The sequence below is a fragment of the Artemia sp. Qi Xiang Cuo genome, chromosome 6 (assembly GCF_049724085.1).
Source record: "Artemia sp. Qi Xiang Cuo chromosome 6, ASM4972408v1, whole genome shotgun sequence".
NCBI classification, from domain to species: Eukaryota; Metazoa; Arthropoda; class Branchiopoda; order Anostraca; family Artemiidae; genus Artemia; species Artemia sp. Qi Xiang Cuo.
The window spans coordinates 70,196,980-70,218,557 of record NC_142799.1 but is presented as its reverse complement, the minus strand read 5'-3'; the positions used below and the strand labels follow the sequence as shown (position 1 = coordinate 70,218,557).

Here is a 21,578-nt window from a genome sequence, read left to right as displayed (position 1 = left end):
AGATTGACCCTTCACCGCTTCCCTTAGTGTAGTAGCCCTAGTTCGTGATCTCATTAGGTGCCCAATCTTAACTCATAAAGGAGAAATGTTTTTTCGGTGACTTTTGATGGAACGACAATCCAATCCTCTTTGCCTCTAGCAGGGACCCTAAACACTCTCATGTGTATATCCCTCTTTTCACAGTTGTCCTGCTGAAGAGGATAGACTCCAATGATGGGAGATGGTTTGCAGCTCACGGATTTGTCCACACGCTGGTGGGCAACACACTGGTTAGAGTTACAGGGTTTCCTTCCTCCTTCCCCTCTATTCATGGGTTTCAGATGATGGCTTCAATTTATTGACCCCAGGAGATTGGTCCCACTCTTGGTCTGCCCTTTTTATTCAACGGAGACACCCTAGTATCAAGATGTTTTAAATATTCTAGAAAGTAATTTTTTGAGGGTTTAAAATTGGAACAAAAGATAGCCTACTTTGCAGCTTTACAAAGAATATGTTCGCAATTCAATATGAGAAGCATTTTATTGTCTGTTGTAGCTGTTAAGAATATCTTAACGCCACTAGCTTTTATTTATCGTTTCCGTGCTACTTGGTTTTACTTTAAGTTCCAGTGTCCTATTTATAAAATGAAACGATGCAACGAAAACGTTGAATCAGGTTTTTCTTTTTTAATTTAGAATTAAAAAAATACAATTTCGTGGGGACAAACTGCGAGCATTTCAAAAACTGGTGTGGATTTGGGATGAAGAGATCAGATCAAGCACAAATCGGAAATGTAAGTAATTTTCTTATTTAAAATATTTTCTTTTTGATCCTTATAAGCCGGGTTACTTTCTTAGCTTTTTATTTTCGATCTCATATCTAACATGGTTTCCTGCTTACCTTTTTTTTGCAATCCATTATAAAATCCTGAAAACTATACCATCAGTTTATCTTAGGGATTCAGGTCGTTCACCACCTGCACAGCCGAATTCCGCGAGGAGTACTCTACCGTATTCATTGTCTTTTCGAACTCTGTGTCCATTATGAGCTGTCGTATCTGCGGGTCTTCGTAAATGCCCGCCTTCAACTTCTCAATGGTCAGTCTAGGAAAGTATCAGCACAGGTAGTTGAAGCACATCCCATCCTTGTCCAGAGCGTGCGTGAACTGCTTATGTAATCCAAGCTTCATGTGAAGCGGTGGGATCAATAACTTCTCTCAGTCAACAGGAGGTTCGTTAATGATATTCTCGCTCAGGTACTAGCTTCTCTGGTGCCAGCCACTCTTTCTTTACATAGTGCTGTGATCTTTCTTGACTGTCCCGCATACATATAAAGCATGGGTTCTTCGTGAAGTCCGACTACTGGCCAAGTGGAAAGTGTACCGTCTTGAAGTCGACGCAGATGATCCAATGATGCGGCATATTGAATTTTGTCGAGCATGTACTTCACTGCTTTATATATTTTTATTCTGACAGTAGTGGAATGCACAAGAGGGATTGAGGCGAACTGGCCCCGTTATGGAGAAGTAAATTCTTCAAAAAGCGCTAGTTGCTGTCAATGAAGAGCTGCCAGTCTCTCAGATGGTAGAGAAGCTTCGAGTTTACCATAAAGACCGGCGAAATCTTGATGCCACACATGGTCCTCCTCCTGCCAGAAATATCCCGTATAGTCGTTATGTCTTATACGATAGAAATTAACACGAACGTCCTCACCAAAAAAATGTTGTTCTTTGTATCTGAATGCCAACATTTTGAAGGAAGTCTTCGACAAGCTGACATCCCAAACCAGATCATCAAGCTCAAATTATGAAAAGGGCTGCAGACCATTATGCGCATTGTACTCCTTTTCTGTATATCCTCCCTCGTCTGCACTGGTGGCCTTGTTGTCGCTTTCGGGAAGCTCTGTGAACGCTGTCACAGTGAGCAACTAGATGTTGGGCAGATGGAAGATCAGGGTACTGAAGGCCGTTTCGAATCTTCTGGCTGATCCCAGTAATATTGATGATGTTGAAGTAACAATCCGATGTATGGTCTAACGACGCCTTCCAACGATCGGAATCCCAACCATCAGTGAAGTTTTTGCACTCTTTGTCCACCGCTGGAGGCATTCCACGTCTGTCTTATACACCATGTGCGCTACACAAGACTTATCTTGGTCACCCAATTTGACGTTCAACATTAGACCTGTAGGTACACTTTGCAAATCCTGCGATGCTATCTTGTCTGTTGACAGCGTGTTATCTCCGCAGATGTTGCAGAAAACGTCAGGATCATTCCTGCATGATTGTCACATCGAAGCAATATCAGTAAAGTGAAAGATAGAGAAAAAAAGACGTTAATGTCAGGCAATGAAATTTAGAGACAATTTGATTGGCTAAGGGTTAATCAAATAACCTTTCAATCACACATACACGTATGCAGCTACTTTAGAGAAATGATATAATGTTGTAATCAAATATTCTTCAAGAAAATTATGATTGAACTCAAAACCCCTAATATTAGCATATGTATAGCTCGTCAGGTAGGTCTATGGCTGTATCTCAAAACGTTGAACTGATACAGCAAAATTACTGCGATATTCAGACTTAGAATATCAAAATTATTCTGAATCAGCTGAGAAACCTCCGGTGATTTTTTGGCTGTTACCCAGTGTTATAGATTAAAGTCTTATTCCATTGAAAAATGTGAATTATTTCAAATATATCCTGGAAACATAACCAACAACCGACATAACCATGAAACTTGACCGTTATAACAGATATTCCAACTCTTATATTTGAATGAAAAACATCCAAAATGAACTTTGAAACATATTAAGAATGAAACAGAGACAAGATAAACCACGACAAAACACTATTGAAATATTCCAACTCTTGCATCTAAACGAAAAAAAAAATTAAAATGAATTTTGAAACATCTTCAGAATATTACAGTGAAATGGTAAACCACGACAAAACACTGCTGAAATATTCCAACTCTAATATTTCAACGAAAAAAAATCCAAAATGAACTTTGAAACATCTTCAGAATGTAATAGGGACATGGTAAACCATGACGAAACACTACTGAAATATTCCAACTTCAAGAGTTGAAGTGTTTGTGTGTGAGTTTGTGTGGTTGTGTGTGTGTGTGTGTGTGTGTGTGTGTGGGTCTTTGTGTGCGTGTTTTTGTGTGTGTGTGTTTTTGTGTGTGGGTGTTTGTGTATGTGTATGTTTGTGTGTGTGCTTGTGTGAGTTTGTGTTTGTGTATATTTGTGTGTGTGTGTGTGTTTGTGTGTGTGTGTGTTTGCATGTGACATTCTGAAGATGTTTCTAAGTTCATTTTTTATTTTATTTTTCGTTGAAATTTAAGAGTTGGAATATTTCAGTAGTGTTTTGTCGTGGGTTACCTTGTCACTGTTACATTCTCTTGATGTTTCAAAGTTCATATGAATTTTTTTTTTTGTTGAAATGTAAGAGTTGGAATATGTCAGTAGTGTTTTGTCGTGGTTTACCTTGTCACTGTTACATTCTGAAGATGTTTCAAAGTTCATTTTGGATTTTTTTTTTCGTTCAAATGCGTGTGGCGTGTGTGTGTGTGTGTGTTTGTTTGTGTGTGTGTGTGTTTATTTGTATGTGTGTGTGCGTTTGTTTGTGTGTTTTTGTGTGTGTGTGTGTGTTTTTATGTGTGTATTTGTGTGTGTATGTTTCTGTTTGTGTGTGTGTGTGTTTGTCTGTGTGTGTTTGGCACTGTTACATTCTGAAGATGTTTCAAAGTTCATTTTAGATATTTCATTCCTTGAACTGTAAGAGTTGGAATATTTCAGTAGTGTTTGTTGTGGTTTATCTAGAATCACTGTTATATTCTCTTAATTTTTCAAAGTTCATTTTTGATTTTTTTTTTCTTGTTCAAATGCCAGCGTTCAAATGCAATTCGTTAGCAGGGGGTTGGGGATTTGGGGGGGGGGGTCAGAGTGAGGGGGGAGGCTAGCAGTGGGTTCGGGAGGGGGGTTAAGGGCAGTAGTTGGTGGGAGGGATGGTTTTTGATGGTTATGTTGGTTATGTTGTTTGATGGTTATGTTGGTTATGTTATGACGTTTATGTTGTTTGTTGGTTTTGTGGTTTGATGGTTCTGTTATAACGGTCAAGTTTCATGGTTATGTTGTTTGTTGGTTATGTTTCCAGGATATATTTGAAATAAATATAGTTACTAGCCAATGCCATCCCTTTTTCCGAGCACCAGCTTTGTTTTTTTGTGATATTATGACAGCCATAGTATTGGATTTCTAACGGTATCCTATCACACACCCCCTTTGTTTTTTTGTGATACATCCTTTTGTTTTTCTGTAACACATCCCTTTGTTTTTCTGAAACATGATGATGGCCATACTATTGAATTTCTAACGGTACCCAATGTCACAGCCATTTGTTTTTCTATAACAAACCCTCTCAAGTCATTCGACACACCCCCGTTAGAAGCGTATGTTATATCATGCGACATACCCTCGCCTTTAAAGGATCAGATAAGAGGGGCAACAAACCCCTCAAGCTATCACACCTACGCAATGCTGTTAGCAATTCTATGAAAGGGAACGTGCCAAGTGTTCCCATACTTTTTTTTGCGCCCGAAACCCCCAAACCGTATTTTCATTAACTTAATGGCAGCACACTATTTATGTATGGTAACATAATGATCGCGCATCCGTCACTGCCAGAGAATACCATTTCGACAAAATCTTCCAAAAGCCTCAAGACATTTTATTTTTTCGGTGTTTCATTTTTTCGTTCGAAACACCTTTCATGTTTTTCCTTTTTTCTATAGTTCTTGACCCCGCTAGGACTCCAAAGGCTATTTCTTTCAAAGGAACGCAGTCTAATCGAAAGAGTTAAGAAAACGATCCTAATGTCCTGCATTAGAGAATTACTTTCAGTGAATAACACAAGCCCCTTCGACGTCATGGAAGTCATAGCAAGCGTCCTACTTTCTCAATGCACCTGCATCATTAGACGTGAATCCCAGGGAGTATTGATCTTCATAGACAATTTCTAACGCGGTGTTAATACAAAGGGGAAACATATCCTTTCTTCATGCGGGATATTAAATTTTTCAAGCTATGTTTCTAGGTCTTTCAAAGGTGTATGTTGTCTTTAATTATGGTGAGGGATGTTTGGTTTACCCTTTTGGACTTTTCTGAGCTGGATTTCGTAGTCTTTCGTACGTGTGATTTGTCTGAAAAATATGATTTGGGATGTTTTGTTTACTCATTTGGACTTTTCAGAGCTAAGTTTCTTAGCCTTTTGTAGGCGTTTGTTGTATGAAACTTTTGATTTGGGATGTTTAGGTTGCTATATTGGGCTTTTCTGAGCTAGGTTTCTTAGTCTTTCGTAGGTGTGTTGTCTTAAACCTATGATTTGGGATGTTTGGCTAACTATTTTCGACTTTTCTGAGCTAGGCTTCTTAGTCTTTCGTAGTTCTGTATTTCCTGATACCTATGATTTGGGATGTTTGGTTTACTATTTTGGACTTTTCTGAGCTAGGTTCTCTTAGCCTTTCGTAGGTGTTTGTTGTATAAAACTTGGTATTTGGGCTGTTTAGTTTAATATTTCAGGCTTCTTAGAGCTATATGTCTTAGTCTTTCGTAGTTGCGTGTTTTCTGAAACCTATGATTTGGGGTGTTTGGTTTACTATTTTGGACTTTTCTGAGTTAGCTTTCTTAGCCTTTAAGTGGTGTGTATTGCTTGAAACGTATGAGTTGGGATGAGTAGTTTGCTATTTCGGGCTTTTCTGAATTAGGTTTTTTAGTCTTTCGCTGGTATTTGTTGTCTGAAACCTATGATTTGGGATGTTTGTTTTAATATTTTGGACTATTTTGACCTAGGTGTCTTAGCCTTTCGTAGGTGTGTACTGTATGAAACCTATGATTTTGGAGATATAGTTTGCTATTTTAGGCTTTTGTGAGCTAAGTTTCTTAGTTTTTCTTAGGTGTGTTTTGTCTGAAACCTAATATCTGGGATGTTTATTTTACTTTTTTGGACTTTTCTGAGCTAGATTTTGTAGTCTTTCATAGGTTTGGTTCATCAAATTTAGGAATTGGGATGTTTGGTTTGCTATTTCGAGCTTTTTTAGCTAAATATTTTAGTCTTTTGTTGTGTTTGTGTTGTGACTTATGACTTGGGATACTTGATTTACTACCTCGGGCTTTTCTGAGCTAGATTTCTTAGTCTTTTGTAGGTGTGTGTTGTCTGAAACCTATGATTTATGATGTTTAGTCTACTATTTTGGACTTTTCTGAGCTAGGTTTTGTGTTCTTTTGTAGGTGTGCGCTGTATGAAGCTTATGCTTTGGGATGTGCAGTTTGCTATTTTGGGAGATTCTGAGCTGGGTTTCTTATTCTTTTGTAGGTGTGTGCTGTAAGACACTTATGATTTGGGATGTGTATTTTTCTATTTCAGGGTTTTCTAAGCTAGGTTTCTTAGTCTTTCTTAAGTGTGTTGTCTGAAACCTATGATTTGGGATGTTTATGTTTACAATTTTGGACTTTTCTTAGTTAGTTTTTTTAGCCTTTCGTATATTTTTGTTGTATTGAACTTATGATTTGCGATGTATAGTTTGCTATTTCGAGATTCTCTGAGCAAGGTTTCTTACTCTTTTGTAGGTATGTCTTATCTGAAACCTATGATTTGGGATGTTTGGTTTACTGTTTTGGACTTTTCTGAGCTTGGTTTCTTAGCCTTTTGCAGGCGTGTCTTGCTTGAGAGCTATGATTTGGGATGTTTGGTTTACTATTTTGGACTTTTCTGAGTTATGTTTCCCAGCCTTTTGTAGGTGTGTGTTGTCAGAAGTCTATGATTTGGAATGTTTGTCTTACTATTTTGGACTCTTCTGAGCTAGGTTTCTTAGCCTTTTGTAGGTGTGTGTTGTATGAAAACTTATGATTTAGGATGTATAGTTTGCTATTTTGGGCATTTCTGAGCTAGGTTTCTTATTCTTTCATAGGTCAATGTTGTCTGAAATCTTTGAGCTGGGATGTTGGATTTACTATTTTGGACTTTTCTCAGCTATGCTTCTTAGCCTTTTTTAGGTGTGTGCTATATGAAACTTATGATTTAGGATGTTTAGTTTACTATTTCGAGCTTTTATGAGCTAGGTTTCTTAGTCTTTCGTAGGTTTGTCTTGTCTGAAACCTATGATTTGGGATGTTTGGTTTACTATTTTGCAATTTTCTGAGCTTGGTTTCTTAGCCTTTAGCAGGCGTGTCTTGCCTGAAAGCTATGATTTGGGATGTTTGGTTTACTATTTTGGACTTTTCTGAGCTAGGTTTCATAGCCTTTGTAGGTGTGCGTTTTATGAAACTTATGATTTGGGATGTATAGTTTGCTATTTTGGGCTTTTCTGAGCTAGGTTTCTTATTCTTTCGTAGGTCTATGTTGTCTGAAACTTTTGAGCTGAGATGTTGGGTTTACTATTTTGGACTTTTCTCAGCTAGGTTTCTTAGGCTTTTCTGAGCCAGATTTTTTAGTCTTTTGTTGGTGTGTGTTGTCTGAAACCTATGATTTATGATGTTTAGTTTGCTATTTTGGACTTTTCTGAGCTAGGTTTTGTGGTCTTTTGTAGGTATGCGCTGTATGAAGCTTATGATTTGGGACGTGCAGTTTGCTATTTCGGGAGTTTCTGAGAAGGGTTTCCTAGTCTTTCGTAGGTGTGTCGTCTGAAAACTAGGATTTGGGATGATTGGCTTTCTATTTTGGTCTTTTTTTAGCTAGGTTTCTTAGTTTTCGTAGCTGTGTTGTCTGAAACCTGCAATTTGGGATGTTTGTATTTAATATTTCGGATTTTTCTCAGCTAGGTTTCTTAGCCTTTCTTATGTTTGTTCTGTATGGAACATAGGATTTGGGATGTATAGTCTGCTTTATCGGGATTTTCTAAGCTTAGCTCGGAAAAGTCAAAAATGGTAAACCAAAAATCCTAAATCATAGGTTTGAGAATATACACAAGTGCGAAACACTAAGAGATATAGTTTAGAAAAGCCCAAAATAGCAAACTAAACGTCCCAAGTCATAAGTTTCATACAACACACATACGAAAGCCTAAGAAACTTAGCTCCAGAAAAGTCCAAAATAGTATAACAAACAACCCAGATCAGAGTTTTCAGACAACAAACACTTCCTTTTAATGGAACGCTGTCTAATCGAAATAGCTAAAAAAACGTTCCTAATGTTCTGGATTAGAGAATTACTTTCAGTGAATAACACAAGCCCCTTCGACGTCATGGAAGCCATAGCAAGGGCCGTAATTTCTCAATGCACATTCATCATTAGACGTGAATTCCGGGGAGTATTGATTTTCATAGACAATTTCCAACGAAATGTATAGACAAAGAGGAAACATATCCTTTCGTTTTGTCTGAAAAATTTGATTTAGGATGTTTGGTTTACTGATTTTGACTTTTCAGAGCTAAGTTTCTTAGCCTTTTGTAGGCGTTTGTTGTATGAAACTTTTGATTTGGGATGTTTAGGTTGCTATATTGGGCTTTTCTGAGCTAGGTTTCTTTGTCTTTCTTAGGTGTGTTATCTTAAACCTATGATTTGGGATGTTTGGCTAACTATTTCCGACTTTTCTGAGCTAGGTTTCTTAGTCTTTCGTAGGTGTGTGTTGTTTGAAAATTGTGATTTGGGTTGTGTAGTTTGCTATTTAGGGTTTTTCTGAGTTAGCTTATATGTCTGTGATGTCTGTTGTCTGAAACCTAAGATTTGGGATGTTTGGTTTAATATTTTGGACTATTTTGACCTAGGTGTCTTAGCCTTTCGTAGGTGTGTACTGTATGAAACCTATGATTTTGGAGGTATAGTTTTCTATTTTAGGCTTTTGTGAGCTAAGTTTCTTAGTCTTTCGTAGGTGTGTGTTGTCTGAAACCTAATATCTGGGATGTTTGTTTTACTATTTTGGACTTTTCTGAGCTAGATTTTTTAGTCTTTCATAGGTTTGTCTCATAAAACTTATGAATTGGGATGTTTGGTTTGCTATTTCGAGCTTTTTTAGCTAAATGTTTTAGTCTTTTGTAATGTTTGTGTTGTGACTTATGACTTGGAATGTTTGGTTTACTGCTTCGGGCTTTTCTGAGCTAGATTTCTTCGTCTTTTTTTAGGTGTGTGTTGTCTGGAACCTATGATTTATGATGTTTAGTCTACAATTTTATACTTTTCTGAGCTAGGTTTTGTGGTCTTTTGTAGGTGTGCGCTGTATGAAGCTTATGATTTATGATGTACAGTTTGCTATTTTGGGAGATTCTGAGCTGGGTTTCTTATTCTTTCGTAGGTGTGTTGTCTTTTTTAGGTGTGTGTCTTTTGTATGATTTGGGATGTTTATTTTTACAATTTCGGACTTTTCTGACTTAGGTTTGTTAGCCTTTCGTATATTTGTGTTTTATTGAACTTATGATTTAGGATGTATAGTTTGTTATTTTGAGATTCTCTGAGCAAGGTTTCTCACTCTTTCGTAGGTATGTCTTGCCTGAAACCTATGATTTAGGATGTGTGGTTTATTATTTTTGACTTTTCTGAGCTATGTTTCCCAGCCATTTGTACGTGTGTGTTGTCAAAAGTCTATGATTTGGATTGTTGCTCTTACTATTTTGGACTTTTCTGAGCTAGGTTTCTTAGCCTTTTGTAGGTGTGTCTTGTATGAAACTTATGATTTTGGACGTGTAGTGTGCTATTTTGGGCCTTCTGAGCTAGGTTTCTTAGTCTTTTGTAGGTATTTGCTGTTTGGAACCTAATATTTGACATGTTTTGGTTTACTATTTTGGACTTTTCTCAGCTAGGTTTTCTAGTCTTTCATAGGTTTGTTGTGTTTTTCATCAAACTTATGACTTGGGATCTTTGGTTTGCTGTTTCGGGATTTTTGAGCTAGATTTCTTAGTCTTTCGTAGGTTTGGGTGGTCTGAAACCTAAGATTTATGATGTTTGGTTTACTATTTTGGATTTCTCTGAGCTTGGTTTCCTAGCCTTTTGTAGATGTGTGCTGTATGAAACTTTTGATTTGGGATGTGTATTTTGCTATTTCGGGGTTTTCTGAGCTAGGTTTTTTTAGTCTTTCGTAGGTGTGCTGTCTGAAACATGTGATTCGGGATCTTTGTGTTTACTATTTTGGACTTCTGAGCTAGGTTTGTTAGCCTTTCGTATGTGTTTGTTGTATTGAACTTATGATTTAGGATGTTTAGTTTGCTATTTCGAGCTTTTCTGAGCTAGGTTTCTTAGTCTTTTCTGAACTAGGTTTTTCAGCCTTTCGTATGTGTGTGTTGTATGAAACTTTTGATTTTGGATGTATAGTTTGCTATTTTGGGTTTTTCTGAGCTAGGTTTCTTAGTCTTTCGTAGGTATGTGTTGTCTGAAACCTAATATCTGGGATGTTTGGCTTACTACTTTGGACATTTCTGAGCTAGGTTTTTTAGTCTTTATAGGTTTGTGTCGTCAAACTTATGACTTGGGATGTTTGGTTTGCTATTTCGGCATTTTTGATCTAGATTTCAGTCTTACGTAGGTTTCTGTTTTCTGAAACCTATGATATATGATGTTTGGTTTACTATTTTTGACTTCTCTAAGCTTGTTTTCTTAGCCTTTTTTATGTGTGTGATGTATGAAACTTATGATTTAGGATGTTTAGTTTGCTATTTCGAGCTTTTCTGAGCTAGGTTTCTTAGTCTTTCGTAGGTGTGTCTTATCTGAAACCTATGATATTTGATGTTCGGTTAACTATTTTGGAATTTTTTGAGCTATATTTCTTAGCCTTTTGCAGGCGTGTCTTGCCTGTAAGCTATGATTTGGGATGTTTGGTTTACTATTTTGGACTTCTGTTAGTTAGGTTTCCCAGCCATTTGTAGGTGTGTGTTGTCAGAAACCTATGATTTGGGATGTTTGTTTTACTATTTTGAACTTTTCTGAGCTAGGTTTCTTATTCTTTCGTAAGTCTATGTTGTCTGAAACTTTTGAGCTGAGTTGTTGGGTTTACTATTTTGGACTTTTCTCTGCTAGGTTTCTTAGGCTTTTGTAGGTGTGTGTTGTACGAAACTTATGACTTGGGATGCTTGGTTTACTACCTCGTACTTTTCTGAGCCACATTTTTTAGTCTTTTGTTGGTGTGTTTTGTCTGAAACCTATTATTTATGATGTTTAGTTTGCTATTTTGGACTTTTCTGAGCTAGGTTTTGTGGTCTTTTGTAGGTGTATGCTGTATGAAGCTTATGATTTGAGACGTGCAGTTTGCTATTTCGGGAGTCTCTGAGAAGGGTTTCCTAGTGTTTCTTAGGTGTTTTGTCTGAAACCTAGGATTTGAGATGATTGGCTTATTATTTTGGTCTTTTTTTAGCTAGGTTTCTTAGTTTTCGTAGGTGTGTTGTCTGAAACCTGCGATTTGGGATGTTTGTATTTAATATTTCGTATTTTTCTCAGCTAGGTTTCTTAGCCTTTCTTATGTTTGTTCTGTATGGAACATATGATTTGGGATGTATAGTTTGCTTTATCGGGCTGTTCTGAGCTTAGCCCAGAAAAGTCAAAACTGGTAAACCAAAAATCCTAAATCATAGGTTTGAGAATATACACAAGTGCGAAACACTAAGAGATATAGTTTAGAAAATCCCAAAATAACAAACCATACATACCAAGTCATAAGTTTCATACAAAACACACCTACAAAAGCCAAAGAAACCTAGCTCCAGAAAAGTCCAAAATAGTATAACAAACATCCCAGATCAGAGTTTTCAGACAACAAACACCTACGAAATGCTAAGAAACCAAGCTCAGAAAAGTCCAAAATAGTAAACTAACATTCCATATCATAGGTTTCAGACAATACACACCTATGAAAGACTTTTAAACCTAGCTCAGAAAAGTCCAAAATACTAAACAAAATATCCCAAATCATTGGTTTTGGACATCACATAATGACGAAACACTGGGAAACTTCACTCATAAAACCCCGAAATAGCAAACTACATATCCCAAATCATAAGTTTCAGACAACACACACGTCTGAAAGGCTAAGAAACCTATCTTGGAAAAGCCCAAAATAGCAAACAGTACACCATATAGAAAAACCAAATCATAAGTATCATGCAACAAACACATACGAAAGGCAAAGAAAAGTCAGAAAAGTCCAAAATAGTAAACCAAACATCCCAAAACATATGTATCAGACAACACAAACGTCTGAGCGGCTAAGAAACCTAGCCCAGAAAAGTCCAAAATAGTAAGCCAGACATCCCAAATCATGGCTAAGAAACCTTGCTCAGAAAAGCCCGAAATAGCAAATGACACACCATATAGCGAACCCAATTAATAAGTATCATACAACAAACACATACGAAAGGCTAAGACACCTAGCTCAGAAAAGTCCAAAATAGTAAACCAAACATCCCAAATCTTAGGTTTCATATAACACACACTTACGAAAGACTAAGAAATCTAGCTCAGAAAATCCCAAAACAGCAAACTAAAAATCACAAGTTTTATGCACAAAAGGTAGCAACATACACCTACAAAAGGCTAAGAAACCTAGCTCAGAAAAGTCCAAAATAGTAAACCAAACATCCCAAATCATAGGTTTCAGACAACAGACACCTACGAAAGACTAATAAACCTAGCTCGAAAAAGCCCGAAATTGCAAACTACACATCCCAAATCATAAGTTTCATGCAACAAACACCTATGAAAAGCTGAAAAACGTAGCTCAGAAAAGTCCAAAATAGTAAACCAACATCCCAAATCATAGGTTTTAGACAACAAAATCCTACGAAAGATCAAGAAATCTAGCTTAGAAAAGCCCAAATAGCAAACTATACATTCTAAATCATAAGATTTCATACAACAAACACCGACATAAGTCAAAGAAACTTAGCTCAGAAAAGTCCAAAATAATAAATCAACATCCCAAATCATAGGTTTCAGACAACAAAATCCTACGAAAGATCAAGAAATCTAGCTTGGAAAAGCCCAAATAGCAAACTATACATTCTAAATCATAAGATTTCATACAACACACACCGACATAAGTCAAAGAAACTTAGCTCAGAAAAGTCCAAAATAGTAAACCAAACATCCCAAATCATAGGTTTCAGACAACACTCCTACGAATTACTAAGAAAGCTAGCTCTGAAAAGTCCAAAATAGTAAGCCAGGCATCCGAAATCATAGGTTTCAGACAACACACCTACGAAAGATTGAGAAACATAGTTCAGAAAAACCCGAAATAACAAATTACAAATCCCAAATGATATGTTTCACAGAAACAAACACATACGAAAGGCTAAGAAGCATAGCTCAATAAAGTCAAAAACAGTAAAGCAAACATCCCAAATCATAGGTTTTAGACAACACACCTACGAAGACCAAGAAATCTAGCTCAGAAAAGCCTATAACAGCAAACTAAACCTCCCAAATCATAAGTTTCACACTACACACACCTATGAAGGGCTAACAAACCTAGCTCAGAAAATCCCAAAATAGAAAACTACGCATTCCAAATCATAAATTTCATACAACACATACCTACAAAAGGGTAGAAACCTTGCTAAGGAAGGCGCAAAATAGTAAATCAAACATCCTAAATCATAGGTTTCAGATAACACACACCTACTAAACACTAAGAAATCTAGATCAGAAAAGCCCAAAATAGCAAACTACACATCCAAAATCACAAGTTTCATAAAACTGGTAACAACACACACCTACAAAAGCCGAAAAAACCTCGCTCAGAAAAGCCCGAAATAGAAAACCATCCTTGCCAAACCATAAATTTCACGCAATACACCTTCGAAAGCCCTAGAAACTTAGCTCAGACAAGTCCATAATAGTAAACCAAACATCCCATATCATTGGTTTCAGGGAACACAAATATTTGAAAGGCTAAGAAATCTAGCTTACAAGAGTCCAGAATAGTAAGCTATACATTTCAAACTATAAGTTGCATGCTACAAACATCTAATAAAGGCTAAGAATCCTACCTCAGAAAAGCCCAAAATAGCAAACTACACATCCCAAGGCATAAGTTTCATACAACGCACACCTACAAAAAGCTAAGAAACCTAGCTTATAAAAGTCCAAAATAGTTAACCCAATATCCCACAGCATAGGTTTCTGATAACACACACCTAAGAAAATCTAATGAACCTAGCTAAGAAAAGTCCAAAATAGTAAACTTAACACCCCAAATCATAGGTTTCAGACAACACACACCTACGAAAGACTAAGAAATCTAGCTAAAAAAAGCCCAGATAGCAAACTACACACCATCAATCATAAGTTTCATACAACACACAACTACGAAAGGCTAGGAAACCTAGCTCAGAAAAGTCTAACATAGTTAGCCAAACATCGCAAATCATAAGTTTCAGACAACACACGACAGACTATGAAACCTGTTTCAGAAAAGTACGAAATAGCAAAACACACGTCCCAAATAATAAGTCTCATACAACACCCACCTACGAAAGGCTATGAAACCTAGCTCAGAAAAATCCAAAATAGTAAACCAAACATCCCAAATCATATGTTTCACACAACACATACCTACGAAAGACTAAGAAACCTAGCTCAGAAAAGCTCGAAATAGCAAACAACACATCACAAATCATAAGTTTCATACAACACACACCTCCGAAAGGCTAAAAACCTATCTTAGAAAAGCCCAAAATAGTAAACCAAACATCCCAAATCATAGTTTCAGACAACACACACCTATGAAAGGCTAAGATACCTAGCTCGTGAAATCTAATATCCCGAATAAAGAAAGAACGTATTTTCCCTTTTTATAAATACCTCGATAGAAATTGTGTCTGAAAATCAATACTCTCTGAGATTCGCGTCTAATGATGCAGGTGCAATGAGAAATTACGGCGATTGCTGTGGCATCCACAGCATCGAAGGGGCTTGTCTTGTTCACTGAAAGCATTTCTTTAATGCAGAACATTAGGAATGCTTTCCTAGTTCTTTTGGTTAGAACGCATTTTGTTGGAAAGTAATAACCTTTCGAGTCATCGCAGGGTCAAGAACTATAGACAAAAAGAAGAAAAAACTTGAAAGGAATCTGGAATGGAAAATGAAACGCCGAAAAAAGAATGTCTTGAGGCTTTTGGGCTTTTTGAGGCTGGTAGTGCTGAATGCGCAATCATTACGTTACCTTATAAAGTAGGTGCCGCAATTGAGTTAATGAAAAACCGTTTGGGAGTTTTGGGGCGCGAAAAAAAGCATGGGAAAACTTTACAACTGTGTCTCCTTTAATAGAACCGTTAACCACATTGCGTAGGTGTGACGGCATGAGGGGTTTGTAGCTTCTCTTATCTGACCCTTTAAAGGTGAGGGTATTTGAGCGTGATATAACATGCACTTCAAACGGGGGTGAACATGACGTTAGAGAGCTTGTCATAGAAAAAGAAAAGAGGGTGTTATAGGGTGCCATTAGAAAACCAATACTATGGCTGTTATGATGTCACAGAAAAACAAAGGGGTGAGTAACAGAAAACCAAAGGGAGTGCACAAACTACCCATAAGCTATGCATTCCAAATCATATGTCTCAGACAACACACCAACGAAAGACTAAGAAACCTAGCCCATAAAAGTCCAAAATAGTAAACCAAACTTCTCAAATCATAGGTTTCAAATAACACGCACCTACAAAAGGCTAAGAAAACAAGCTCAGAAAAGTCCAAAATAGTAAACCAAACATCCCAAACCTTAGGTTTCAGACAGCACACACCAACGTAAGACTAAGAAACATAGCTCAGAAAAGCCTGAAATAGCAAACTACACATCCCAACTTATAAGTTTCATGCAACAAACACCTATGAAAGGTCAAGAAACCTAGTTCAGAAAAGTCCCAAATAGTAAACCAAACACCCCAAATCATAGGTTTCAGAAATAAAATACCTACGAAAGACCAATAAATCTAGCTCAGAAAAGCCCTAATAGCAAGCTACACATCCTGAATCACAAGTTTCATACAACACACAACTACAAAAAGCTAAGAAACCTAGCTTAGTAAAGTTAAAAAAAGTAAACCAAACATGACAAATCATAGGTTTCAGACAACACACACCTACGGAAGACTAAAAAACCCAGCTCAGAATTGTCTGAAATAGTAAGCAAAACACCCCAAATCATAAGTTTCAGACAACGCACATACGAAAGACTAAGAAACCTAGCTCAGAAAAGCTCGAAATATCAAACTACATATCCTAAATCATAAGTCCCATATAACAAACACCTACAAAAGGCTAAGAAACCTCGCTCAGAAAAGTCCAAAATATTAAACCAAATATCCAAAATCATAGGTTTGATAAAACACGCACCTACAAAAGGTGAAGGAATATAGCTCAGAAAAGTCGAAAGTATTAAGCCAAACATTTCAAATCATAAGTTTTAGACAACACATACCTACGAAAGACTAAGAAACCTAGCTCAGAAAAGCTCCAAGTAGCAAACAACACATCCCAAATTATAAGTTTCATACAACACACACCTCCTATAGGCTAAAAGCTTGTCTCAAAAAAGTCCAAAATAGTAAACCAAACATCCCAAATCATAAATTCAGACGACACACCTATGAAAGACTAAGATAACTAGCTCGTGAAATCTAATCCTTCTTGAAGAAAGAATATATTATCCTGCTGTATAAACACCTCGTTACAAATTGCCTCTCAAAATCAATACTCTCCGAGATTCGCATCTAATACTTCAGGTGCATTGAGAAATTACAGCACTTGCTATGGCTTCTATAACTTCGAAGGGGCTCGTTTTTTTTCACTAAAAGTATTTCTCTAATGCACAACATTAGGAATGGTTTCTTAGTTCTTTTAGTTAGAGCGCATTCCATTGGAAGGGAATAACCTTTCGAGTCATGGGGTCAAGCACTATAGAACAAAAAGAAAAACTTGAAATGTGTTTCGAGCGGAAAAATGAAACGCCGAAAATAGAATATGACTTATGACGAAAGTCATATAGAATATGACGAAAAATTTAAAAATGGTATTACCTGACAGTGATGGATGCGCAATCATCACATGACCTTATAAAGTGTGTCATGCCGTTAAGTTAATGAAAAACCCTTTTGGGGTGCAAAAAAAGTATAGGAAAACTTTGCAACTGTGTCCCGTTTAATAGAACCGCTAACCACATTGCGTAGGTGTGACGTCATGAGGGGCTGGTAGCTTCTCTTATCTGACCCTTTAAAGGCGAGGGTGTTTCGTGATATAACATGCACTTCAAACGGGTGCTTGTCACATGACGTCAGAGATCTTTTCATAGAAAAAACAAAGGGGGGTGTCATAGGGTACCATTATAAATCCAATACTATGGCTGCCATTATGTCACAGAAAAACAAATGGATATGTCCCAGAAAAACAAAGTGAATGTGACACAGAACAACAAAGGGGTGTGTCATAGGGTACCTTTAGAAATTTAATACTATGGCTGTCGTGATGTCACAGAAAAAAAGAAAGTGTATCACAGAAAAAAGGGGTGTGTCATATGGTACTGTTAGAAATCCAATACTATGGCTGTCGTGACTTCACAGAAAACAAAGGGGTGCTTTGAAAAGGAGGTGGCATTGGATAGTAACAGCATTTATTTCAAATATATCCCGCTAACATAACCAACAAACAACATAATTTTGAAATTTAACCATCATAGCATAACCATCAAACCATATAGCCAACAAAGAACATAACCATCATAATATAACCATCATAACCACCAAACAACACGACCAACATAACTATCAAATGCCCTAACCATCAAACATAACCATCAAGTCACATAACCGACAAATAACATCAAACAACTCATAACCAACAAACAACATAACCATCAAATGGCATAGCCATCATAACATTGCCATCAAACCACACTACCAACAAACAACATTACCATCATAACATAACCATCATAACCACCAAACAAAATAACCATCAAATCACATAACCAACAAATAACATCAAACAACATAACCATTAATTAACATAACCGTCATTACATAACCAACATAACCATCAAATGGCATAACCAACAGACATAACCAGAAAATCACATCCAACAAAACATAACCAACAAACAGCATAACCGTCAAACATAACCGTCAAATATATGTTAATTTCCCTGTGTTATTTTCCTTGTGTGTGTTGCAGAATGGATTGAGGGGATACTACTCACAGGGGCTGTTTTATTAGAAAAGGAAGCTTTTTTTAAAATGCTAACTGCTTTAGCCTAAATAACAAGACATTGAGGGGGGGGGGAGCGAACCTTCATACCCAGAATAAATCTGCCAAAACTAATGTACAATTTGTTTTTTAATTTTTCATGCAGGGTGAGTCAAAATCTAAGCTGAATTATTTGAAAAACGTTCATAGATTAAATGAAAAACAAGTTTTTTTTTAACCGAAAGTAAGAAGCCACATTAAAACTAACAGCAATTATTCCGTATATACAAGGGGTCGCCCCTCCTCAACGCCTCACTCTTGACGCTAAAGTTTGACTTTTTTCATCATTCTACTTTTTAAAACAATAAGAAACCTTAGCGTAAAGAGTGAGGTATTGAGCTGGAGACAGTCCCTTTCACATATGGAATAATTGCTGTTCGTTTTAAGTTTTAATGTCGCTCCCTATTTTCAGTCAAAAAAACTTGTTTTTATTATTTAATATCATTAAGATGATACATTTGTAAATATGTGAATAATCGTGTATACTGCACTTGTATCTGTCTGGTTTATATGCAGAGTAACACAAGAGACGAAAATTAACGAACAAGAAAGTAGTAAAGAATTATGGTATACAAAGTGATATTTGGCAGGGATAGTCACTAGCGATAAATCACTAGGGGTGGCAGCATCATTGGGGGATTTTCGGGGAACCAAATTTTTTTTCGGGGTTGCACATAGGTTTTTTTGTAAATCCCCGAAAATTCGGGAATGGTGCAAGCCCTGCTTGATTTCTAATTACGAAAATCAAAGTACTTAACCTCACGAGAAAAGAAAAGCTTGGACTTTGCCGTTGACGCAATAAAGAATCATCACAAAATTAATTCAAATTCAACTGAACGCCACAGCCTCTTTTGACGGCGGTGCGCCAGTGACGTTGCGATGCATTGATGGGGGTCAACCGGACCTCTCCTTGGCGGCGTTTGGTCGATGCGCCGGCGTGGCGCCGGGATCTAGGTATAGTTCTCTGGTAATAGGGGACTTTAATTGTGATGTTCATAAGTCCTCTAGTCGTGCTAATTTAGTTTTAGATTAGTAATCAATTGGTAGAAAAAAGAAAACGATCAAAAATGGGGTTTTGAAAGGCCAAACAAAAATACTGAAGAAACAAACAAAGCGAATATTTTGAGAGAACAACCGCCTTTCTTCTTCAATGCGAACCAAAAAAAAATATAAACAAGCAAAATGCCGAAGAAAAAAAGAACGCGGATAGTCAACAAAACTGATGAAAAATCAATGAAAAAACCAGCTAAGAAATTTAAAGATAAATGAAATTCAATAAAAGACAATTTAATTGGTTTTGTTGACTTTCTGCGTTTTTTTTGCTTTGTTTGTTTCTTCAGTATTCCGTCTATGCTTTAAAAACTCCACTTTTGATCGTTTTCTTTTCTTATGTTATGGCAGGCCAATGTGGTTTTAGAAATTATATTTGCCAATTGGTTACTGTATAGCACGTAAAGCTCTTAATTTTAGTTATTCATAATGGCAGTACTGTCACAAACATTTTCCATTGTGTTTGATCCTTTGATGTTCTCTACTCTGTCGTGCATGTTGATGAAGATGAACATTATTTTGACCATTTTTTCCCCTCTTACTGTGACATTAACCACTGATAATTGTGTTACGCCTTTTAATAAATGGTGTATGCAACGAGAATGGAGTAAAGCCAATTGGCCTTTATATATTTCTATCCTAACAGTTCTGTTATTCTGTATGAAGATCCCATTTGATTTACTATGCGAGTGTTTTTCGCCAGAAACCAGAGTGGAATTGAATGTTTATTACCTTCACTTAGTTGAGTGTATGAAACAAGCTGAGAATGTGTCTGTCCCCCTTGTCCGGGTCAAACTCCAAACCTGAAAGCCGGCTTAGGAAAAAGACCCTTGTCTTAAGGCCGTTAAAAATCATACTAAACTCTGGTTTTCATTTGGATTGCGCGTTGCCCACTTATATTTCCACTAATTGAGACCCTGTTCTTATTTTTAACTGACATAAGTCCATACAGACTACTTTTTGTAGTAATATTTTACAAATATTTTTGTAATATTTTACTTTTTTTGTGGTCCTACTATTCAAATGTTTCAACATATGACGAAAATTTTAGCATTTTAGTATGCAAATTTAGTATGACTTTTTTTTTCATTAGAGACCAGTGATGGTATACCAGATTCCTCTTATCTTAGGTATTATAATATAACTGACTCTTTTGGTTAAAAGAAATTCAAATACAAACCATTACCATGATCTAATTTCTGCTTGTTGATCGGATCTATTTTTTTCTCCTTTTGTATTTGCCGTTTTATGTTCCTCCTTTCCGTTTACAATAAGATAGTGGTACGAGGTTTTTTCGAGAGGAACAATTTTATTTTCACATTTTGCAAAGATTTTTAATCATGGGCTGTTCAAACTCAAGGCAAAACAGAATTATTGGACATGCGAGTGGCTTATCCTGGCATTAGTTACACCAACGGCTAGTTCATTGTTTACATTCTTTCTCCTTTTTCGCAATTTTAACCTTCTTCAGACTTTTTTTTATTGACAAATGGGGCACAAATAAAACAACTTACAAATATCCATATAATGATGACAAAACAAAACTGCATATAATACCAACAATATCAAAATAGGCACCGACACATATTAGCGTGTTTGTTATTTGCTCACCGTTTGTTACCATAAATTATCTAAAATCCTTTAAATAATGACTTAAACAATAATTTTTGTATTTTTTCTTTCAGGCTCTTAGAGCAGTTTTAGAAGGCATAACAGAAGCCAGTGGCCGTTTAAGGATTGATTGGGGTTTGAAGAAAATTAAAGGGGCTGAAGAAAATTGAGTCGCTTTTTCAAGCTTCTGTTTGCTTTAATGCGACTTATTGTCATATTGAGTTGTTTTTGTATTAATAGAATTGTCTGAATCTGAAATCTGAATCTTACAATCTTTCCAATATTTTTCAGAGGTATCAAAGCAAAAGCTCAAAACTTGACAAGACGGAGGAGGAGTAAATAGCAATTTTCTGGCATTGGCATAATGCTCCATTTTTTGGCATCGGCTTTATTTTTCTGGCTTGAAATTGCGAGACTTCTGTAGTAGTAGTAATAGTAATAAAATTAATCTAATTTTTGCAAACTGAAAAAACTAAATTTTCCACCATGTCTCTATGTGGCTGTTTATCAACTGTCCCAATCTCAGTTGCTAATGGGCTGGAAATGAAATAGATTTTGATTATATGAGCATCCATAGCAACAAGAAGGGACTTCATTCTACTAAAAATAACACTTATCAATAAACCAAAAATTAGAATTTCGGCAAGTAACAAGTAACAAAGGCTTTGTTGCCTAAATAATGCTGAACAGAAGATTGCAAAACACAATAAAAGGG

At 36.5% G+C, this 21,578-nt stretch overlaps 1 protein-coding gene across 1 annotated transcript in view; it reads left to right on the top strand.

Moving 5' to 3' along the window:
* Positions 1–21,114, top strand: part of LOC148951558 (phospholipase A and acyltransferase 5-like) — a 29,638-nt gene extending 8,524 nt beyond the window's left edge. Inside the window, exons 4-5 of the mRNA XM_089090330.1 lie at positions 675–772; positions 20,938–21,114. Of these exons, the coding sequence (XP_088946456.1) occupies positions 675–772; positions 20,938–21,033 (194 nt within the window). The 3' untranslated portion in view covers positions 21,034–21,114. The remainder of the gene's footprint in view (positions 1–674; positions 773–20,937) is intronic.
* Positions 21,115–21,578: the final 464 nt, after the last annotated feature.